The sequence below is a fragment of the Nymphalis io genome, chromosome Z (genome assembly GCF_905147045.1).
Source record: "Nymphalis io chromosome Z, ilAglIoxx1.1, whole genome shotgun sequence".
Lineage (NCBI taxonomy): Eukaryota > Metazoa > Arthropoda > Insecta > Lepidoptera > Nymphalidae > Nymphalis > Nymphalis io.
Genome location: NC_065918.1, coordinates 2195705 through 2218042, shown reverse-complemented (window position 1 = coordinate 2218042; position 22338 = coordinate 2195705). Strand labels below are relative to the sequence as shown.

The 22338-nt window shown below is 33.4% G+C and overlaps 2 protein-coding genes across 3 annotated transcripts in view; one reads left to right on the top strand and one right to left on the bottom strand.

Annotated features, from left to right (window-relative positions):
• LOC126780367 (E3 ubiquitin-protein ligase MYCBP2) overlaps positions 1-22338 on the bottom strand; it is a 93051-nt gene that overhangs the window by 49232 nt on the left and 21481 nt on the right. Inside the window, exons 26-34 of the mRNA XM_050504814.1 lie at positions 21864-21998; positions 21403-21581; positions 20848-21151; positions 20468-20634; positions 19894-20068; positions 18948-19069; positions 18353-18457; positions 18011-18204; positions 16116-16275 (exon numbers count right to left, since the gene is read on the bottom strand). Coding sequence (XP_050360771.1) covers positions 16116-16275; positions 18011-18204; positions 18353-18457; positions 18948-19069; positions 19894-20068; positions 20468-20634; positions 20848-21151; positions 21403-21581; positions 21864-21998 — 1541 coding nt within the window. The remainder of the gene's footprint in view (positions 1-16115; positions 16276-18010; positions 18205-18352; positions 18458-18947; positions 19070-19893; positions 20069-20467; positions 20635-20847; positions 21152-21402; positions 21582-21863; positions 21999-22338) is intronic.
• Positions 1878-12923, top strand: LOC126780373 (uncharacterized). 2 transcript variants are annotated; one of them, XM_050504825.1, is made up of 3 exons: positions 1878-2172; positions 10770-10956; positions 11049-12922. In XM_050504825.1, the coding sequence occupies exons 2-3, from the start codon at positions 10801-10803 to the stop codon at positions 12222-12224; spliced, it is 1332 nt and encodes a 443-aa protein (XP_050360782.1). In that variant the 5' UTR covers positions 1878-2172; positions 10770-10800; the 3' UTR covers positions 12225-12922. The 2 variants fall into 2 exon arrangements, with proteins under 2 accessions (XP_050360782.1, XP_050360783.1); XM_050504826.1 differs by lacking the exon at positions 1878-2172 and adding an exon at positions 9634-9788 and having other exon boundaries at positions 11049-12923.

The following is a 22338-nucleotide window of genomic DNA, read 5'->3' as shown; positions in this document are numbered from 1 at the left end:
GACGGTAAAGGAAAACATAGTGAGGAAACCTGCATGTGTCTAGTTTCATTGAAATTCTGCTACATGTGTATTCTACCAACCCGCATTGGAGCAGCGTGGTGGAATAAGCTCCAAACCTTTTCCTCAAAAGGGAGAAGAAGCCTTAGCACAGCAGTGGGACATTAACTGGCTATTACTGTACTGTACCTATTATATTAATGTTGCCATTGACATAGTTATAGACGACGAGTAATGACAAAAGTAATGTAATTTAAATCCAATTCTTTGATGGCTTATATGTTTTTTTCAGCTTACCGCCGTCCACTGCTGGATGAAAGCTTCTTAAACGCCAAACATCCCGGTCATATAGCTTATAGGTGCTGATCTTTCCTGATGTTATATCTTTTTTTTCTCACATGTAACCTCCTTCAAAGACTCTCAATTTTCGTCCACCTATCGGCTGTCGATTCACCGCCTTTGAAGTTTTATTTCAATAATAGAAAAAGTAATAAAAAAAGGGTGTACTTCCGAAAGGTGATGATCGTATTATTTTATTATATTGGCGACGATAGCGGCGATATGCAGTGGAAAATTTTACATTTCAAAGGTGAAACCGAAATGAACATGACACGTGAATATTAACCGAAGATAGCTGTTTTGTTCAAATTCGGGCAAGAACCGCTTGTGTTTAATGTTCTTTATATGTGTTTAAAATTTCGAGTTCGGCAGTGAAGGAAATCAATATGATGAAACCTGCATATGTTGGATGTAATTCTGCCACTTGCGTATTCACCAACGCACATTACAGCAGCGTGGTGGAATAAGCTACAAACCTACAAGCCTTTGCCCAGCATTGTGACGTTTTCAAGCTATTACTTTACTTGTAGTTTTTAGAACAAAAAATGTTTTTCAAATGTGTTATTATTTTTACAATTCATAAAAGATTAGTGAAATTGTCTTTTACCTTTTATCTGAGGATATAAAATATAATAAATAGAATGGGATAAAACACTTTTAACAAGAACCGTATCAGAGCAGTGTAACAAATTATTCTACGTACACTTTGCAAAGTGTAACATACGCTGTTGTGACAATAATATGTCTATCATTACTTTAAGTCTAAATCAGTGACGGAAATATTATTTAAATATATTTGTTAAAATATCTAGTCTACGACCGTAGCAGTGTATAAACAATCAGCACCGTATGCGATCTATATGTATCTGACGCGTGTTACTTTATCGGAAGCCTGCACAACGTCTTCGTGCGATGAGGTGTTTAGTCGAACTTAATGTGTTCATTTATCTGTCATTTCTACTGTCCGTTACATATCTACTAAGAAAGTGAAATCTGCGTTGTATCTATTATATTTCATACAATTATTTAAAACTTTAATTTATTTTCTACTTATTCTCTATTATTATTTATTGATATTTATGAATTAAAGAATCAGATACTAACTAAGCGAAGGCTCTCTTTTAAAACTAAATGACCAATAATTATATGCATTTCAAAAGGTGATAGCTTAGTTGTTACGATATTAAAATATTTATTTAGTTAATAAATAAACATATATATTATATATACACAACAAAGCCATCGTCTTTTGAAACACATATTATTCTTGGTTATTTCGTTTTAAAAGAGGTAAATAGATTACGAAATTATATCAGCAAAACATTTATTTTATTTATGGAAACGGTTGGTTAAAAGGCAATAGTTGCAATAATTAAAAGAATATTCCAGAGGACCTTCTCTTCATGTGAGATGTAAATTTGTCACGAGTTCATCTCAATAAAGATATCACAGATTTACTTCAGTCCTACTAGCTTATAGGTGCGTGTTTGCCGTGAGTAGGTTTAATACGAAGGTCACTCATAGAGCCCAGCGGAGTCTCAAACGCAGTTGGCATTACCCGCGCCGCCCGCACCCGTCACTCGCTCACCGGTCACCATTGACGGTCCGGAGCGGAGCTCGCGCTCGGCGCTCAGTCGCAACCGCGGAAACTGACGCGACGCATGCTTACTTTTGATATGCGTAATATTGTGCCTTCAAATGATAATTTTCTTTGCACCAAACTTCTCGACTTTATACGGATGAGATCAGAAAGTGCTCGAGAGAACTGCCACGACAAGTGTAAAATTCAAAAGTATCGCTGATGTTTTTACTCCAATTTACCCATTCTGTTATGAGGTTGGTAAAATTATTTCCTATTTTATGATATTACAAATAAACGTAGGTAATGTACCGGTGGAACTTGGCATGCAATCAAAGTTTTGAAACAAAACATGTGCCACTTGAAAATATTATATTCCCCTTTGGTATGGTTATGACTTATACGCTATATTACGCTTCTTTTGAAAAAATACTTTAAAAATCGGTGTAGGAGTGATACAAAAAAAACTCGCGTGTAGATATGTATTTTGAATATGACATAATATGATTTTCCAGATTCTTAATACCATCAATCCTTATATGATACCTTCCATGTGTAATATTGATACATTTCGTAGAACAACTGCAACGAATTGACTTAGCACTTTATCAGAGTATGCTCATTACTGCAATGGCCATATGTAGCTCGATTTAATGAAAATCATTTTCGATGTACCGAAAACATTCGATTTGTACAAAAAGCAAAATTCAGTTATTAACATTAGTCGATAAAATGCCAATCATCTCATAAATCGCGCAAGCAATGCGATTTCGCGGGTTAATTGCGTTTCGAGGCACATATATAAGTTCTTGTTATCGTTTCACCACTAACATTATACAATAAATAAACATAAAATGATAATAAAATTCAATCAAATGTCATCAGGGTTAACTTGATTAAAATCTTACAAGCTGTTAATGTTACCATAAGACTCTTTGGATAATCTCTCTTAAGTTTCGAAATTATTATTTTTATAACAGAAAATATTTACATTACATTATTACATTTATACATAATAGATTTACAATAATATATTGTTCCAGTTGCGAATACTTAGAAAGAATAAACATTGATCGAATCTCGACTGTACATTGTATTATAATGTTCGTATAAAGAGCAAACTGTTTAGAGGTAAAATATTAATATAAACGTAAATAATAGAATATTATATAGAATATCATAGAATATAATAGAATATCATATGTCCTCCTTTGTTACTGTTGTTATATAGCTCGATGGCAAGATAATTGAAATATTAATCGCGGAATTTAGAAGGCGGATATAAACTTTTTTTTTTTTTAATTTAGTTACATAGCATGCAATAATATATCACACGTGAGTCGCTCACAATACGCCAACCCAGCTAATATATCCCTAATTCAGCCTTTGAAAATCACCGGACCATGTAGAGGCTTCACAGATTACTTGCGCTCGTATCGAGTATTCTGGATTCCCGGAGTGTTTATATTTATAATTAAGTGGTCACCAACGGCAATAGACATTAGCATTGTAAGAAACGTTAACCATCGCTTACATCGCCAGTGCGCCACCAACCTTGGGAACTAAGATATTATGTCTCTTGTGCCTGTAATCGCATCTTAATTACACTGGCACCTTCTAATCGGAACACAACTATATCAAGTACTACTGTTTTGCGGTAGAATAACTGATGATCAGGTGGTCCCTACCCAGACGAGCTTGCACAAAGCCCTAATACCAGGTACACAATCGTTTTATATCTAAAGTAGTAATGTTGTATAAATACATCAAATGCTATTCAATCTCAGAGCTGGAGACTCCCTTCGATTGTTTTTTAAAAAGTTGATTTAATTACGGTGGCATCTCAGTATAAATATACTGTTAATATTATTAATAATAATAGGTTATTTTTAAAGGTGTATACCTTTACAAGGGCGCAATAAGATTTACAGAAATAATGTAACATTATAATTAAGATCAGGCAGAAATTTAATATTAAATTTTTGCCTGATATATTATTATACATATTAGAAAATATGATAATGTGTATAGAATATATAGAAAATATAATAATCAAATAAACATCACGAATATGTGATACATTTTCGAATATTTGATATATTTTTTTCTGAATAAATTCATTAATTAAATAGCATCATATATATGTTATTATTTTAATGTGAAAATAAAAACAAAACAATATCCAGAAGGAACTAGTCTGGAAAATATTGCTTTTATATTTATTACATAACTAGTATGTTGACTTATTTCCACTTCTAGTTTTACATACATTCCTAGTATCTCATAAAAAGGGATCATGATGGCTATGTATGAAATATTCTTTAAGAGATCGATTATTATTATCGTTTGTATGTTATTCGACACAAAGTAAACAACAATACTAAGGACTACCACACGAACACGTTACGACGACGTGACATGGCAAATTGCGACATCGTGTAACTTTGCGACGTCGTGTCGTGAAAATCGACGTTGCATATTGTAAAAATTTAAGTCAGGATATCTAGACCTTCCACATAGTACGGTACGACGTCGTTCATCAAATAAATACTACCATAAATATGTAATGCGACCCCAACGACGGGATCGCGTCGTCAGTTTCCACGACACGATGTCGCAACATGCCACGTCACAACGTCAAAACATGTTTATACATGATAACCCTAAGACTTTATAAAGTGGCAGTCTCTCTATTTGCCATCTGGTAAATATAGACTACATTTGTAGCAAAAATTTATATTAAGACTTCACTTCAAATGCAATAAGTCGTGAATGTAATTCACGTTGGCGTTGGTTAGCTTTTAAAAGATAAAACTCTGGGTAAAATCTCTCTCTTCGCTCTGACTTTAATATAATTATATTGCTTCGAGTTCTATATTTGTCTTTAGCGATATAATAGCCAATTTTTATTATTTACATTTCTTTCTGCCATTAAATATTTTACTTTACGAACATTAAAAACCTTGTCACATACATTTAAATTCGTAAGTTTTTAGTTAAGTCAAACTTTTACTTGGCTAATGCAATAGTATGGAGCGGGTGATGATCCGTCATCGTACGAATAACAGCGGCTTCGTTCGTCGCAGGAAGCATACAGTTCACGTTAATTCGATTAACGAATACATCGTCGTAATCGCAACTGAGCATATAAATCAATTAATTACGAAAATAATTTAAAACTATACAACACATTCATCCAAAATAAAAAAAAAAAATTAGCTAAAGTCGTTTATTATTAAAATTAAGACTCATAATCGTGACTGAAATTGAAAATTAAAAGCAAAACAATGTTGTTTTTGGTATTTAAGGTTTATCTATAAAAATAGTTCAATAAATATTATATTTGGTGAAACCAATTAAAAAAATAAAAGAAAACGGGTTAGAAGTTACACCGAACCTAAATAAATATACATTCACTTAACTTACAATGATACGAGGAAAAGGATCGGTTAAACCGGTTCTATTATGAACTTTGAATTTACTCTGACGTAAAAAATATTGTCTTGGTTAATAACATATTTATTTTACATTAAATGACTGCAATACATGAGTAAATGAAAATTAATCAGGTTGTCGGGATTTGTGCACCAACTCGAGTTTTGATATTGGGCACATTCTTTTGATCGAGTTTTCAAAACTGTAATATCAAGAGATATAAAATCTTACAACCGGTGTCAGTGTATGTAGTGGGTATTCATCTTGCAGTATCCGTTTCTATGGGCGATGGGAATCACTTACCATCTGGTGCCCTTTTCTTCCTTTTCAAGTGTGTTTTTCGCGTCTTTTATAATAAAAAAAAAATTGGTTTTATTAACAATATACTCCTAATATTACTTTCATCAATTAGCGCACATGGGCACACCCCTTACCTTATCGCATAAAATCTAAGTTCCAAATGGAGTAAGAAGGAAAAATTATATTTCTTAAAATGCCAATATATATGGGCGATGCCATTCTACTACAAATTATAAAAATACGTTTTTCTTTAACATGTTTGTGTGCATTACCATACTAGTAATTTTACTATTAATAAAAAAAATTTAGTAAAGTATCATGAAGCTAAACCAGTTAAATAAATTTACATTAAATACCCCGTTTTAGAATTTTAATTGTTTGTAGTCCATCAAAGATAGCTATTTGAAGTTTTAAAAATATGTTTTAGGTTGCGTATATTTTAGTAACGGTAGAACGATTTGAAATACCATAATTATGGAATTAGTATGATACCAATCTTGTGCACTATAATATCTCCTGCGTAGTTGGCTAATCTCTCTTGAAATTAGCCACCGTGGATGAAATCGGTCTGGAGGACATTATTATTATAATTATTGTTTCAATTAAAATACGTTGAGTTGTAAGCTCGTGGCTAGTTACAGTATTTTATTTACAATATATTATTTAAGCCATTACCTGAGCGTGCATATGCTTTGCATTAGACATTGTAAATCCGTTTTAATTCTTTTTCGACCAATGGCAGAGGAGCTCCTTATTAGTTTTAATTTTAATCATTGGGAAAAACATTAAATATAATTCCCGTAAAACGCAGATGTAATAAACGATAAAAAAGATATACAATAGCGTTGATTTGTTCAAGTGTTCCGAAAACATCGGCGGTATTTATAATTGTTTATTGGTAATGAGAAGTGAAAAAATCTACCTACTTTTTAGATATTATATTAGATTTTAGTAACGTGTAAAATAATACTGTTAATTTAAAATGTACGTAAAAAATGATTTACATGATACTAGAAACGTATAGATAATATAAATATAAATGGAATGATATTAATAAATGCTAAATCTTATTGTTCATTTTTATTTGATAAGCTAACATTATCGAACTGTAGCTGACGTAATCTCAATAAAACACGTATTTAAAGCAAGAAACCTTGAATATTGCTAATGTGTAAAGCATAAATATTCGTTGAACGACGGTGTTATTGTTTTTGTGTAAGTTATATTATGTCGAGTAATTTATCTTGCAAGTGACTTGTATAAGTTGCAAAAAAATATAAAAATTTTCAAAGTCATGTCAATATTCTTCTATACAGGAATGTGGAGTGATTTAAATATAACGTTCATTACCGACTATTTATATATATATAATTATATAAGGCAGAACAAACAATACTTATCGCGCGTATCAAATATCATCGAACAATTAATTTGTGACTACGATAACGATACCTTCTAGAAATAATAACAATAACATTTCTCGCTGACACTACAGATTGAAACATTTAAAATAAATATTTACACGAAAGAGCTGATATTACCTAGTGGATTAAACACAGAGGTTTTGTCGAATCGAAAATCGTGACTAAAAATCCAGACTACCCACTGAGATTTCATGTTGTTAATTTGTAAAAATACTTAATACATCACGTGTTTGACGATTGAAACGGCACATGCATATCCATAAAGCTGCAGTGAAAGAGCTCAATAAAATAATTACAATTTGTTTAATAGGCCCCCCTCCAGCAGTGGGACATTCACAGGCTATTACTTTATAAAAGTTAAAAGTTCATAACTTTACTTTATTAATACGAATTGCTATTTACTTTATAAATATATTGAATGTTTTAACACAAACCGCTCCAAAGTCGTGCATATAAGATCTGCCATTGAAAAGGTTACATTTAATATGATGTCACGCTTCACGCAGACATACGAGGTGTCAAGTGAGAACTAATTTTTCATCATAATAATTTCTACTTAGTATTATTTACAATAAAAGAATTACGACTAACTTGGTATCGTTATAAAAATTTGTCTTTTTTAAATTAAAACTCAATTCCCAATTTAATTTTTCAAATTTAAAATTTCAAAGGAGGTATATACATAGCTAACAATGGATAGGAGAGCTCTTTATATATATATATATTGTTATTTGTAACAGAATCTACGTATATATCGTACGTATGTTTCTGCTGCAATAATCTCATGAACTAAGTCTAATTTGCATAAAATATTTATTGAGGATGGCTCAAGACTGTTATATAATTTCACGCTACGTAAATGAGGATCAGAGTAACTATAACCGTCACCCAATCGGCTGAGACTGTATCGGATTTGTTTAATCATATGAATTTTGGTTTTAAGCATATCACGTGTGTGGAATGGTGAAATTTGAATTCTTAATTATTAGATGATTAAAAAGCTTATTTTAAGAACAATGAAATTTCGATGATAATCTTTTATATAAAATAATGGAATTTGTCTTATAATAAAAAAAAAACTTTGTTTAATTCTATGACGCAATCATACACTTATAAATTATTATACCAAAGTTTGATGTTTGATATCTATTTTTTGTATGATAATCAGATAAACTTACTTACGTTGCAAGTTTAAAAATACCGTAAACTATATAATAGCAAACAACAAAGGAGTATGTAATAGTCTTACTCACTCGAGATACTTTATTATGAATCACAGTCCTCTTGACTCAGTAACGTAGGTTCATGCCCAGGTTGATGTTTCCGAAATTATTAAATGTATTTTTGAGTATATAAGACGTGTAGATATGACATATAGTGTAATATTGTATGTAAGATGTAATCCACTTTGCTAAAACGTACAAGAATTGTTGATCTGAAAATACGCTTACTTAAATGCGACATACGTATACGTAAAGATATATATGTAAATATTATATACATTTTAATTATATAAATACATTAATTATGTTAATACATAAAATATTAATATTAAAAGCAAATATAAATGTAATGAAAATCGGTTGCCTAGCTTAAAAACATAAGCCGTCAATGGAAGATTAATATGAATTAAGAAATAAATGAATAACGAGGCCGAACACACAACTCGCGAAGTTTTTTTATATATGTTATAGGTAGGCGCACCTGGTGTTAAATGGTCACCACCGCCCATAGACATTGGCGAAATATTAACCATTGCCTACATCGCCAATGCGCCACCAACGTTGTGAACGAAGTTTAATCAAAACTATTCAGACAAATAAAATACTGATAACAATTTAAATAAATAAAATCACTTCGAACAGTGGAATTATGGCCAGACATCTCAAATACCGCGACAACGGCAATCTGCAAAACATGAATCCAAAACAGTATGTTTTAAATTCTAAAATAGCGTCATGGCAAGTTGTAATTAGCATAGCCAGAAGACGCGACTGTTAGTAACCACATTTGTCTTATTAAAGGACATTCTTGCGTTATACATAAATATCACGCCAGTTATCTTAAGGGGCGCGGCGCGAAGTAAAGGAATGTCGATGCGAGTTATAAAATGCTAAATAAAATATAATTTCAACTAGATTTATATTTTTCAGTAAAATTTATTTAAACATTCATTTAAATATTAATTACGATATTCTACTAGGTATGTAAACTATTCATAAATCTTATAGCAACGTTAGATTTGATAACATTAGATTAAAATTCGTCCGTGGTTGGTGTACATTTTCGTAAAAAGTAAATTACCCAACTTTGTCGTAAGCATAAAGTAAACACGAACTAATTTAAAAAGAAATTTGGTTCATAATAATGAGACTTACTATGTATGTTTTTTTTTTCAATAATTATTCTGTAAAATTACAAGTGGCAATCATTTTTGCTGGTTCTTTATAATTTAACTTATATAGCAATCACACATGTACGCGTACGTGGGTATTAATTCAGTACCTACTATTTGTGAACTACCTAGCATATCTGATAACGCGACGATAACGAAACGTATCTGACTCACATAGATATTAACTGCTTCGAGTGAATAACACGTATAGTCACAATACTATGTGTTATTTGTGCGATCAGGGTGACGAGTGATTTAAAAACAAATATAATTAAAGGAATAATCTCTCTTTTATTGAGAATACGTCTGTTTTAGAGAGGTAAGGAACAGTGATCATATATATTGATATATTAGTTTCAAATATTTAAATAATTAATAATAAGAATGGTGTCGATTCGATTGAATATTTTATTGTGAAATATGTTAATGATTAATAATAGCAATAGCAAGCAATTTTATAGATAAGATAACAGATGACACCCGACCGCTTAAGAATAACTAATTCGCGTAACGCTTCTAGAATTTCGATCACAGCACGCACGTCGACAATTCTAGGTTAACAACGGATTTGATGAACGATGAGATACCAGAGGTGTAAATCAACCGTGTGTAAAATTCGTATTAAATTAATAAACAAATTATACTATGATGATTCATAAAATGAATTCAAACGTCCATTTTAGTTTACATTTGCATAAAATGAAATGCTGGGCTCGATCAATGTAATATAAGTGATAAGTACATCAAAATAGATATTATTTATTTACATAACATTATCTTTTGTACAAATTCTAAGGGAAACATGAGAAAGTGAAAGAAATCAGAGATAATAATGTTTGCCGTCTTGTTATACTTATACACGCGTTGGGATGCAGATTATAAGTCCGGCCGCGTGGGAATATCGTCTTGTCGAAAATTTAAAGTAAGAGGAAAATTCAATAGTATCCGTGCGATATAGCTGTAGGATAACTCCTGCGCAGTTTAATTTAAATTAATATTTCCACATTTATATGTTAGAACGCGTGAATCTTAACCGATGATCGCGAGTTCAATCCCGGGAAGCACCACTGAATTTGCATGTGCTTAATTTGTGCTTGTAATTCATCTCGTGCTTGACGGTGAAGGAAAGCAGAGTGGTGGAATAAGCTCCAAACCTTCTCTTCAAAACGGAGAGGAGGCTATAGCCCAGCAATGGGACATTCACAGGCTCTTACTGGTATTGGTACTGTTACATTTATGTTCAAGGTCTTCACGTTAATACGAGTAACACTTATTAGTCTTTACAACAATATTATTACAGGGCCCCAGACGAATTGCAATGGTGACGTGATATGCTCAGAATGCGGTGTGCGACGTGGTGGCCATTGATAGCGTTATTGCTGACGCGAACGCTTGCACAGCGCGCTGTGCCTACTGCCTGTGAAGACGAGGCTTGTCGATGCGACTCCTTCACGAGGCTCATATGTCACTGCACCGGAGAATATGAGGCAAGCATTGTATCCGTCCAAAGTATATAGATTATTTTAAATAAAGTTTTATTGATTATTATTATATAACAAATACTATTTTTACTAAACAGGAACTGACGCTACGGCCCGACGGAGCGTACAGAATACCTTCGACAGCAACAGCTATTATAATCGAGGGCTGTAAGCGCGTTATCTTTCTATCGGATTCAATCCGAAATCTCATTCAATTACGTACAATAGAGCTCAAAAATGTTGGCTATGTTGTTATAAGCGAAAGAGCTTTAGCCTGGTCTCCTTATCCTAGAGATAGTGAGATGAACCCTGGTATTAGTATAAAAATAATCAACAGCACCGTCAACGAAATTTCATCCTACGCTATTCAAGGCCACATTAACGATATATTGATAAGCGATAGTAAAATGATCACTCTGAAGCCGTATGCCTTTTCCAGTTTAACTGGAGTTAAAAATATAGAGCTCACAAACAATGTTTTCAATAACGTGGAGATACAAGCGTTTAAAAAGTTCACGACGGCTAACTTCATATTGCGAGGTGGTGAAGCCAAGACCCTACCGAGTAGATTTGTGTCAGACGTAGAAGTGACGAATCTATTCCGAATCGAAGGCGTGATTATTGATACTTTATCTAGTTTAACGTTTCTTGTCACTTTACCAAAGAGAGTATTGATAGAAAATAATATTATACGTGTTTTAGAAGGAGATAGTTTTCATATAACTTCAAGGGGGCCTGTAACATTTAGAAATAACACAGTGTCAACCATTAGTAAAGGTGCTTTTTTAGGATTAACGGTAGACAGAGAAGTATTGTCAGCTGCGGGACGACAGGAACTGTTAATAGACAACAATACAATGAGTACCGTGATGCCCTCCTCACTCGTATACAACCAGACAACATTATCGCGTCGAATCGATGGATTAAATCTTAACGCGAAGTGTACCTGTGGGTTAGCAGAGGAATGGCGGGAAGTTCTAAGCGAACAAGGTGGAATTGTAAACTGCTGGTACGATCTGGAAGGTCACTACATTTCTCTGCCAACATTCGTGGACAGTCGCTGTGGGTCTTTTAAGCAAACCTTCTGGATTTTCGTCGTTGTAGGAATTGTATTCGTTATGTTAATAGCGGCTATTGTGATATTTTTTATAGTGAGACGTGAGAATGAAAAAAAGAAAAAAGTACAAATAGTTCTTCCTGATGGCAAGACATACAGAGAAACAGAATTTCATATTGTTGTAGAAAGAGCGGAACTTTTGACAACAGACTTATGAATGTACTGCGTTATATAATAGAATTTTTGGATCTCCGGAACCAGAGAACTTCTCTGGTCAAAAATGTAATCAAAGGACGAAGCCTACACATATTAATATTGTGTTCTACCTCAAGATGTCATCCTAAAATTGTGCCAAGATTGTTTATCTTTCGATCAGTATTATTCGATATGTTAAAACATGTTATTGCGTTGTTGTTATATGAAGTGTATATTACTATAAGTCAATAAAGTACAAATCGATTGATTTAAAAGTTACATTTTTTAATATTTTTTATGCTTAGCGAATGAATATGACTTGACTAGAATGTTTTAACGTAAATATTAACTTGTTACTAAGACTTCCAGAATTTGTATTATGAAATAAACAATATTACACATTTAGATGTGAAACTTTAGTAATTCATCTTTTAATAGTACTATTACATGTAAAAATACAATCAATAAATACTACCACATGCGTATCTATTCCATCTAATCTTTAGCAAATTGTAAATGATAAAAATATATAAACATCAGATTTTGTTTTAAAGTTTGTTATAATTCTTGAAGGAATTCAATAACAACATATATTGTTGCTTAACATGCCATTTTGATTGATACGTGTTTTTTCTAAATTAGTAGATAATTTAAGTCACTTGTCCATGTGCTAGTGTGTAGGTAGTGTAGTTTATAATTTATTATAATTAATAAATAAATGTGTATAACTGATGTAAACATATTTTATTGACACTGCGCCACTAATAATACCTACTGACGTTATGACCTTGCTAAGCGAGTGCAATGAAGATATTGAATATAATTATGTCAACAACGATCCGATTTATAAAGAAAATATATTGCTTCACCTGATATTTCACTAAAGCTCAATTTATAATTTAATTAAATGTGCCTTTAAATCAAATATATATTCAAAGTTTTAAACGTTTGCTCCATGCGACTGTCACGACTTTGTATATTTGTATGTACGTGTAACAATTAAAGCGAGTAACGAGAAAATGGATTCTGAAATATATTTAAAAATTATCAAGACGTTGACCCCGCTTATTAAATACTTATAAACAACACAAAGAATAATCTTTAACGAGAGGTGGAAAAGTTATTTAAACCCGATATGTTATTGTTTGCGATAAACGATTGCGTAGGTCAAATGGCAATTGTTCGTTGTAAGATTACTAGAAATTATATATACGATAGAAATTTGTAAAACAATCCTTTATGCTGTGCGATAACTAAAAAGGAACCGTTTTTTAAGTGGGAGAAAAAAGCTTCTTATCTATGATATAATACACTTTCGTAAGCATACTGTAGTAAGAAAAGGCGGCGTTAAAGAGCGATCATACTGTGCACCCTTCCTCAAACTGATCTTACTAAATATAATAAATGCGAAAGTTTTTTTTTTTGTTTGTGTGTTTGTTATTCAATCATGTTCGAAAGACTGGACGGTTATAGTGTCTCCTATTGAAGTCGACTGTGCAATTAAATAAATAATTAAGTATATTTGATAAAAAAAATACTAGTTTTATATTACTAACAAATCACACAAAAATTAATTTAGTAATTCAACTAAGTAAATTTGATTTATAAAGTTGAATTTGACTGTCTGGCTAGTAATGTCTTACTGCGAATACTCGATATATTTCTATATGACTAAGATTTTCCATATTTAGTCATTTGTGAGTGAATATTATTACACTCCATTCCTAAGCATAATACAAGATAACATAAACAATACGTATTATTATTTTAAAATTTAAATTATTAAAATAAAGGGAAAACTATGTAAACCTAGGAATCAAATAATGTAAGCCACCGGCTTAATCTCGGTTTCATACTTTATACTATTATGTTTTCTCAAAAGTTTGAAACAATCAATACGTAACATTTATGTATCAATTGAGGTTCTAAGACTTTTATTAATAATTTAAAAAGCCTTTAAAAGCACGTGAAACAAGATTTTTACGAAAAAAAAAACACGTTTTAGTGACATTCGACCTTCAATATCTTGACCCGCGACCACGAGCATCTATGAGACCTTTTAAATAACATAGTAATGTAAAATGTTAAAACAACTGTTTATACATGTTTGTAGCTTATTATCTTTAATTTTGAGATTATATCCTTATTTGACTGAACTAGATCTATAAAAATACAGAAACAAGAAAGTTGACTTTTTTTATAGAAAAGGAAGGCGGAGCATATGGGCAACCTGATGGTAAGTGGTCACCAACGCCCATAGACATTGGCATTGTAAGATGTTAACCATCGCTCACATCACCAATGCGCCACCAACCTTGAAAACTAAGATGTTATGTCCCTTGTGCCTGTAATTACACTGGCTCACTCACCCTTCAAATCGGAACACAACAATACCAAGTACTGCTGTTTTGCGGTAGAATATCTGATGAGTGGGTGGTACCTACCCAGACGAGCTTGCACAAAGCTCTATCACCAGTATTATATATGACTTACGAAGATGAATTAATTAATGTAATTTACATATCATTTAAATTATTTTTTCTTTACTTAAATTTTAATGAATACTTACCTTTAAATAATCAAACGTCCAATATATTCCAACCTCACAATAAATACGTATCCCTTAATATAGATATATGTGTAGTTGCTGCATCGTTTCTTTTGTCGCTAGTAAGCATTCCACGAGCCTTATAAGTGGGGCTGCATAATAGGTTCTGGGTTCGATTCCCCGATAGAGCCAATAAAAAATTATTGCATTATTATTCAGTAACATCTTGGTATCAAGTCTATTCAGATTGCCATCAAATTGGGTTATGAGTTGAGGAAATAGTGACCTGTGTTTGTGCATACGTTTGCACTATCATCCCTTCTGCGCTGATGGCTTGTCTCTGTCGAGAATGGCCGCCCTGACCAAAATCGGTCCGAGAGACATCATAAGTTTACATCCAAAATATGACGTATCACTTAACGGTAATACAAAGTTTTGCTACATCATTATATTTATTAACTTATCTATATATTTAATAGTAATGACGCATTTAGTTAGGGGGCTAGTGAGTAAAATTTCTAATTAAATTGATTATAATAACTTCTGTTAAAAAAATAACTGTGCCCCTGTCTGTATCTTAAGCTGATGTTCAAAATTCGGTTTACTAAGAAAAAATCGAAGAGACAAACATCCAATGCTTTGATTTTTTTTTTTCATTTAAATTGTTCAATTAATGTCAATAAATTCGTAATATTACAGAAAAATGGTCTGTTTTCAGCGTTTCATCCTTGATAGCCCCTTAAAGAAAAGGTTTATATGTATAACTTTGTCATGCCTGCTTCTACTAATGTATCCAAGTATCCAATATTCCGAAGGCAGACAACATGTATATTTTGTTTTTATTTTGAAAAAATCTTTCGAACACAAATTTATGAAACATGAGCATATCATATATTAAATGATCACCAGCTTTCACATCACCACCATCCACCACCATCACAAGCCACAATAATTTACCTTCAAAATACAATAGTTACACAACGGTATCTATACAGCGCATATTTTTAAGCAAATTAATAAAATTACTGTAAAAGCACAGACGGTTCAGTGAATAGAAATCGTGAAACTAAACCAAAGATCGCGAGTTCAATTCTGAGTTACTAATACGGAGTGATCGGGTGCTTTGGTTATAATTATTTTGGTGGTCGACGTTGAAGGAATACAACGTGCGGAAACCCTTAAAATATCTGCAACATATATAACCACAAACCCGCATTGAAACAGAGTGATCAAAGCGAAGCATCGCCTTAATAGGAGAGGAGGCTTTTGAGCCGTAGCAGAACATTTACACGCTGTAACTATTGTTGTTATGTTAGACACAATATACCCACGTGACTTAATCTCTAGTGCGAAGTAGATACTTACCTCAGCAACGGGTTTCCGTCGAGCACACTTTGGATCCCAGGCGGCGGTCCTATTTCAAGGCCACGAGACAGCAGCAGTGTTTCTGTCTCGTCAGCAGCCATTCCGTCACCATTTCCCGAGTTCGACGTCATCGCGAGCATTTGCACCTCAACTATTGTGGCTGATAGATAATAACATTTCTTTAGTATTCGAACAACTTCTTTATATATATCTTTTACTATTACTCCATTTCGATCGTTGCAAATAAATGAAAGATTTATTGCATTACACGAAGCTTTACGAAGATTCAAGTATAATAGAATATTGTAGTTGTTATAAATACATAAATAGGAAACATAATTATGTATATACTTCATTTGAAAATGTACGAACAAGTTGAAATTCTAATCAAGTATATTACTAAGCTGGAGTACAATGGATCAAGGTAACACCTGCAGCCCTGCATTCTGGTCACGAGCGGACGCTCCACTCGAGCAAGCCATATAATCATCTAATCGAGGGCCTAATGAGTCATAGCAACATTTTTTTACTAACGACATTTTTCTTTCATAAGCCGAATATAAAAAAATACTCAACATGTAATATATAATACCGCGTATTATTTAATTAACGGCTCTCGGCATACTTCGTGGCTCGGAACTTTGTATGTATCAGTTTCCCTTTGCTTTGTATATAACGAGTTCCTACTTATTCTTTAATTATTTTTATCTTTAAAGACTATTTTAAGGAGTTTGACGTTTTATAAAAAAAAAGAAATAGTTTTCATTACAAACTAAAAAAAAAAAAATTAGAAATTATTTGGTTAACTTTAATATTTGTATGTACACCTGAGGTGCATACGAAGATACCGAGGAGCCATTAATGAAATACAAACTATTTTGTTAAGTTTATTATTTCGTTAAAACCATGATTATATAATTATATCATTATTATAAAATATTGAATATTTTTGTATGAGTAACTCATATTCTAATTGAAATAGCACTTTGTAATACAATGTCTTGTAACAATTGAGGAAGTAATCATTGAGGCGATCTTTGATATCATAGTGCATACAAAAGCCTTGACATTTACGAACGCAGGGGACGAACGGATGATGCAACATCCATATTTTATACAGTTTCTAACTAAATACAATCGCATTTTAAACGCAATTTAATTTATGTTTTATAAATACTACTAATAAAATTGTAACAGGCTGATGTATGTACATTATAAGTATTGTTATATTATAAAAAAACGAATATGGGTGTCTTTATAAGAGCAACAGAACCCAAAACTCAAAAAATTTTTGTTTCTGTCTGTTTGTACCGGCATCACTCAAAATCTACTGCATGGAAAATAATGCAATTTTTACCGATGTATTGCTAGAGGTCTAACTTAAAACATAGTTATTTATTAGGTAGAACAAATAACATAAATATATGAAGGGTTTTTTTTAAAGGTCGATGGGTATTACCGATAATAAACATTGGATTGGATTAAATTAAAACGCAATATACATTATGCTACTGTACAGTCTCACTACCGGCTCGGCGTAATATTGTTTAGCGGTAGAATAAGTGATGAGTGGGCGGTACCTACTCAGACGGGCTCGCACAAAGCTCTAACATCAAGTTAATTAAGTTAATTAACAAGCTGCAATTTCAAGACACAAACGATTAAAAAATAACTTAAGCCAAACTAAATATATTTATCAGTCAGAATAATGACGATTATCGTACTAAAGTGCAACATTGCCTTGATACTTTGGAGCAAGACAAGACCGCTCCCGTTGCATCCGTTGTTGTTTGAAAGAAATGCTTTTATTTTGAATGTGAATGAATATAAATATTTGAACATAAGATACATAGATAAGGGCAAGTGAATGGTGAATTGGGAATAAGGAACATTACCTTGAGTGAGCGGCGGTATATCCAAGTCGGGTGTGAGTAGTCGCGTGGCACAGGTGGCGCCGAGGTGCACGAGCTCCATCTCGAGCGCGGCCAGAGAGCCGCCTCCAGTCCTCGCGCCATTCATGTTCAAGCCCGCTACAGGACTGTCCTCGTAGCCGACGCACAGGCATCGGTAGCCGAAGCGACTCTCTTCACTTTATTAACAAAAGTATGTTTTTTGGCGTGAAATATATAATTCCTTGTATTTAATTTTTATTTTATTCTAAATCTTTAGTAACTATATTTTATTTTTCCATTAATCGCACAAGCATCAATAACATTAAGGCATATGAATATACTTACTTATTAGTTTTGTTGTAATCGTTCAAATAATCTGAAGCAGTTTCCAGCGAAAAAATCACTTCATTTCCAGGCACTAACAAAGCTTTTTGTGGCCACTCAATGGGGCTGAAATAATACAATAATTTTAGCCCACTTTCAACGAACATTATTTTTATACGAATATAAACTTGTATCTTTAATAGTGAAGCTCAGTTTAGTCATATAGTACAATTCAAAAGTGACTAAATAGCCTACTCAAATAAAGAAATTTTACTGATGGTAAAGCTTTGTGCAAGCTTATCTGGGTAGATACCACCCACTCATCAGATATTCTACCGCAAAACAGCAGTACTTGGTATTGTTGTGTTCCGGTTTGAAGGGTGAGTTAGCCAGTGTAATTACAGGCACAAGGGACATAACATCTTAGTTCCCGAGGTTGGTGGCGCATTGGTGATGTAAGCGATAGTTAACATTTCTTACAATGGCAATGTCTATGGGCGATGCTGACCACTTACCATCAGGTGGCCCATATGGTCGTCCACCTTCCTATTCTATTAAAAAAAAATAGAACATTTTGACTTTGATAATACTTAATAAGTGTACAAAATTGACTTACTTATTTGAAAACTTCGGTGCGACACTGACGTACGTGCAGTTGTAATGCATACACGGTGCTTCAGAGACGTTTTCCTCCAATTCCTCCGCCTCGCCAGTTTCTGACGTTAGTTGTATTAACCGCTGCAACGATCCGAACTTTGTTACAATACATTCTTCATTCATTTATTACTATAATACAACATCCATGTACAGAATATCGCAAATCCTAATGTATATATTTTTTTATATTATAATGAACAGACATCAGGATATTTTTGTTCAATTATTTGCCCGTGGAACCATAGTACCTCAATTACGAGCGACAGATGGCCTTTTTTTTGTTTTTATCAATTTTTATAAAGCGTGGGTAAAAAACTTCAGTAAATGTTTCAATACTAAGAAATTCAGTTATTTACCAAATTTATTTTTACAATATTATATTATAAATAATAAGAATAATATTTATAGTGCTTAGTGTTTAAACTTCGTACATTTATTTTTAATTTATATATAATTTAATTAATTTGAAAGTGCAATATTTTAAAGCAATAATTAATTCAAACAAATAACTAAGTCTATATAAATAAAGTCTTTCGCCGTGCAATAATAGCGCTAGTCCGTTTAATTATAATGCTAATTCAGTCTATTATGAAAATGAATGACGGCGAATGTGTCCTTCCCTACAGTGCATCACACGCATTAGTACTACTGTAGTTAGCACTCAATAATTTTATTATTTGTTTATGCTAGGTAAGGCTGGTCATGTATTGTATAATTATACGCAGCGCTGTCGACTCAAAATAGCTCTCACTCTAAAGATGTCTTTATGGCACGTATACCGAATCTAAGATTCGGATGGCACGGTCACCAGAAAGAGACATCGCTGCATGTAGTTATCCGAAATAGACCAGCCAGTGTAGTGTAGCAGTGTGATTACAATGAATGGGGGAATGGACGATCGCTACCTTATATACCTTGCGGAAGGGCGGGTCTGCGATGTGCGTATCATTCGCACAATGACACTTATGTTTCGGAGCACCGGCCACTGCGTAGATCGTGAGCGTGTCTTCGGGTTGCGCGGTAACGCTGCGTGGATCCATCTCTAGTGTCATCCATGATACTTGAGGAGGGAACAGCACCCTTAACCAAAAAATATATATTAAAGTAACAGGATTAAAAAAAGAAAATTCTATTTAGTGTTTAGATTCATTACAGACTATAATTAGATACTGGCAATCATATCCAAAACTGTCTTCATATTCTTTTGCCAGAAGGGAAAACACAATTTTTCTTATTTATAGAAGGTAGACCGATAAGTAACAGGTCTTCTGATTACGATTGGTGATGGTAATTCACTAAGGTATTGGTACTATAAGAAGTATAAAATTAATTCATTGTCCAAGCACCGTCCACAATGGTATCCTTTTTTTCACGCTGGAAAAACGCGTGAAGCGTTTCTCCCAAAGGGAATAGTGGAGCTACCGTGCACAACGGTATCCTTCAAAACCTTAAAATTTACCTTCTGTTGATTCCATTTACCTTTTATTGATGACGGTAGACTGCTTGTATGGATGATCACTTTCGACCCATGTATAGTAGTGACTAGTCGTATTTGTAGGGGTTTCATCGTTAGTTGGCATCTTAAGATTTATTTCCGCTACTTGTGGCAGTAGCTTATGTATGATTTCGAGTAAGTTAATAATGCTCTAAAACAAAAAACACCAAATTCATTACATCAGTTTTAAGAGTTTACAAAAATAAATAAATCAAAATAATACGTAAAGAAGTACTCAACAACAATAGCGAATACCGTGATCAATGTAATGTTATATAAAAAAAGTAAAGCTAGTTAAACGAAATTGTATGCATATATTTCAATCAAAAAAATATATTTTTATATAAGAATAAATGTATTTAACCTTGGTATCGGATAGGCCTTTGAGACTGGACAGAGCGTACGGCAGCAGAATATTGAGCGCGGGCGCGGCAGCCAAAGCGGGCGCGGCGCGTCGCAGGTCGTCCGGCGAGAGTGCACGCATCATTGCCAACAAGGCGCCGCCGCGCTCAGCCAGCTGCCCCGCCACCGCCACGGCCGTCTCGCGAGCAGCACCACGCTCCCAGTCCATGTCGTCCTGGACGCGCTGCACATTCCGAACCACCAAGCCCGTGTTGATTAGGGCGCCAGTGTTTGCAGTGTCGCTAGCGCGATCTACCCATTTTGTCCTAGATTTAAACAAAAATATATTTTTTTATTATTTGATGATAAATCTAAATCGAATCGTACAAAAAAACTTTCCTTTATAATTTTTTTTTTTTTAAAAATAACAGTGCAGGTGTATTTGTGCACACACTTGTGCACTACAATATGTCTTGCGCAGTTGGCAAGTCTCTATTGAGACTAGCCGCCGTAGCGGAAATCGGTCCGGTGGACATTATTTTTATAGTGTTACTATGAATACTATGATCAACTTTACCTATAATATATAAGAGAAGGCAACTGTCCACGGGCGAGGGTAGTTCCATTGAAACTGAGTGAGCATGAGGAGAAGTGAAACGTAGTGCCATCCGGGCCTGTGACAGCTGGCAATCCGCAGTCTCCACTAGCAGTACGCGCGCCTTCACAACAGAAGCGCAAGGCATACCGAATATCATCCTGTTAAAATAATATTTAAATGATAACATTTTACAATATAATTTCTATATTTTTATATATCAATATCGATATTCCTTCAAATGAATGAATGTCACATGTAATTTAGGAAATAACTACATATTTATTCATCGACAAATAGGAGCTGTATCTTTGTCTGTATCTGAGCATATTATTATGCCCCAACGAACTTATACTACTTGTACTCGTAATAAACAAAAAAAATCCGATAGATTAATTGCGCTAAACTGATAGAGTTAATAAGTAACAATACAAGAATATAACCTTGAGTAGAACAGGTCTTATAAACTTCAGATGCACCACATCATGTTGAGCATCGTCTGATGTAAATGTTCCTTCCTTCACTTCAAGGCTAACCCAACAGTGCGCTGCATTTGCATCTTCTGCTACTGTCCGCATCTGTCATGAACACTGAATTTATGAATTTAAAAAAATGATAAATACATACCTCTATTTTTTTATTTTATCTCTGTAAAGGTAAGCAAAAACAGCATGCTCTACAACTGGGCAAAGGCCTCCTCTACTGTTGAGGAAAATGTTGCGAAATTGTTAAGCCCTCCGAGGCTCCATCAACCCGAATGAATAAATATATGGCAGAATTTTATTCGACACATCCATGTTTCTCATGTATTTTCAGTCACGGCCGAGCGTGAGATGAATTTATGTATTAAGCGCATGAAAAATTAAATTGAGGCCAATTTGAACACGCTATCTTTAAGATTGGGTTAAGATTAATGTG

Coding starts and splice junctions, on each gene's coding strand:
- LOC126780373 (XM_050504826.1), top strand. CDS start 10,801: ATGCTCAGAATGCGGTGTGCGACGTGGTGGCCATTGATAGCGTTATTG. Junction 10,957..11,048: donor ACTGCACCGGAGAATATGAG/GCAAGCATTGTA, acceptor TTTACTAAACAG/GAACTGACGCTACGGCCCGA.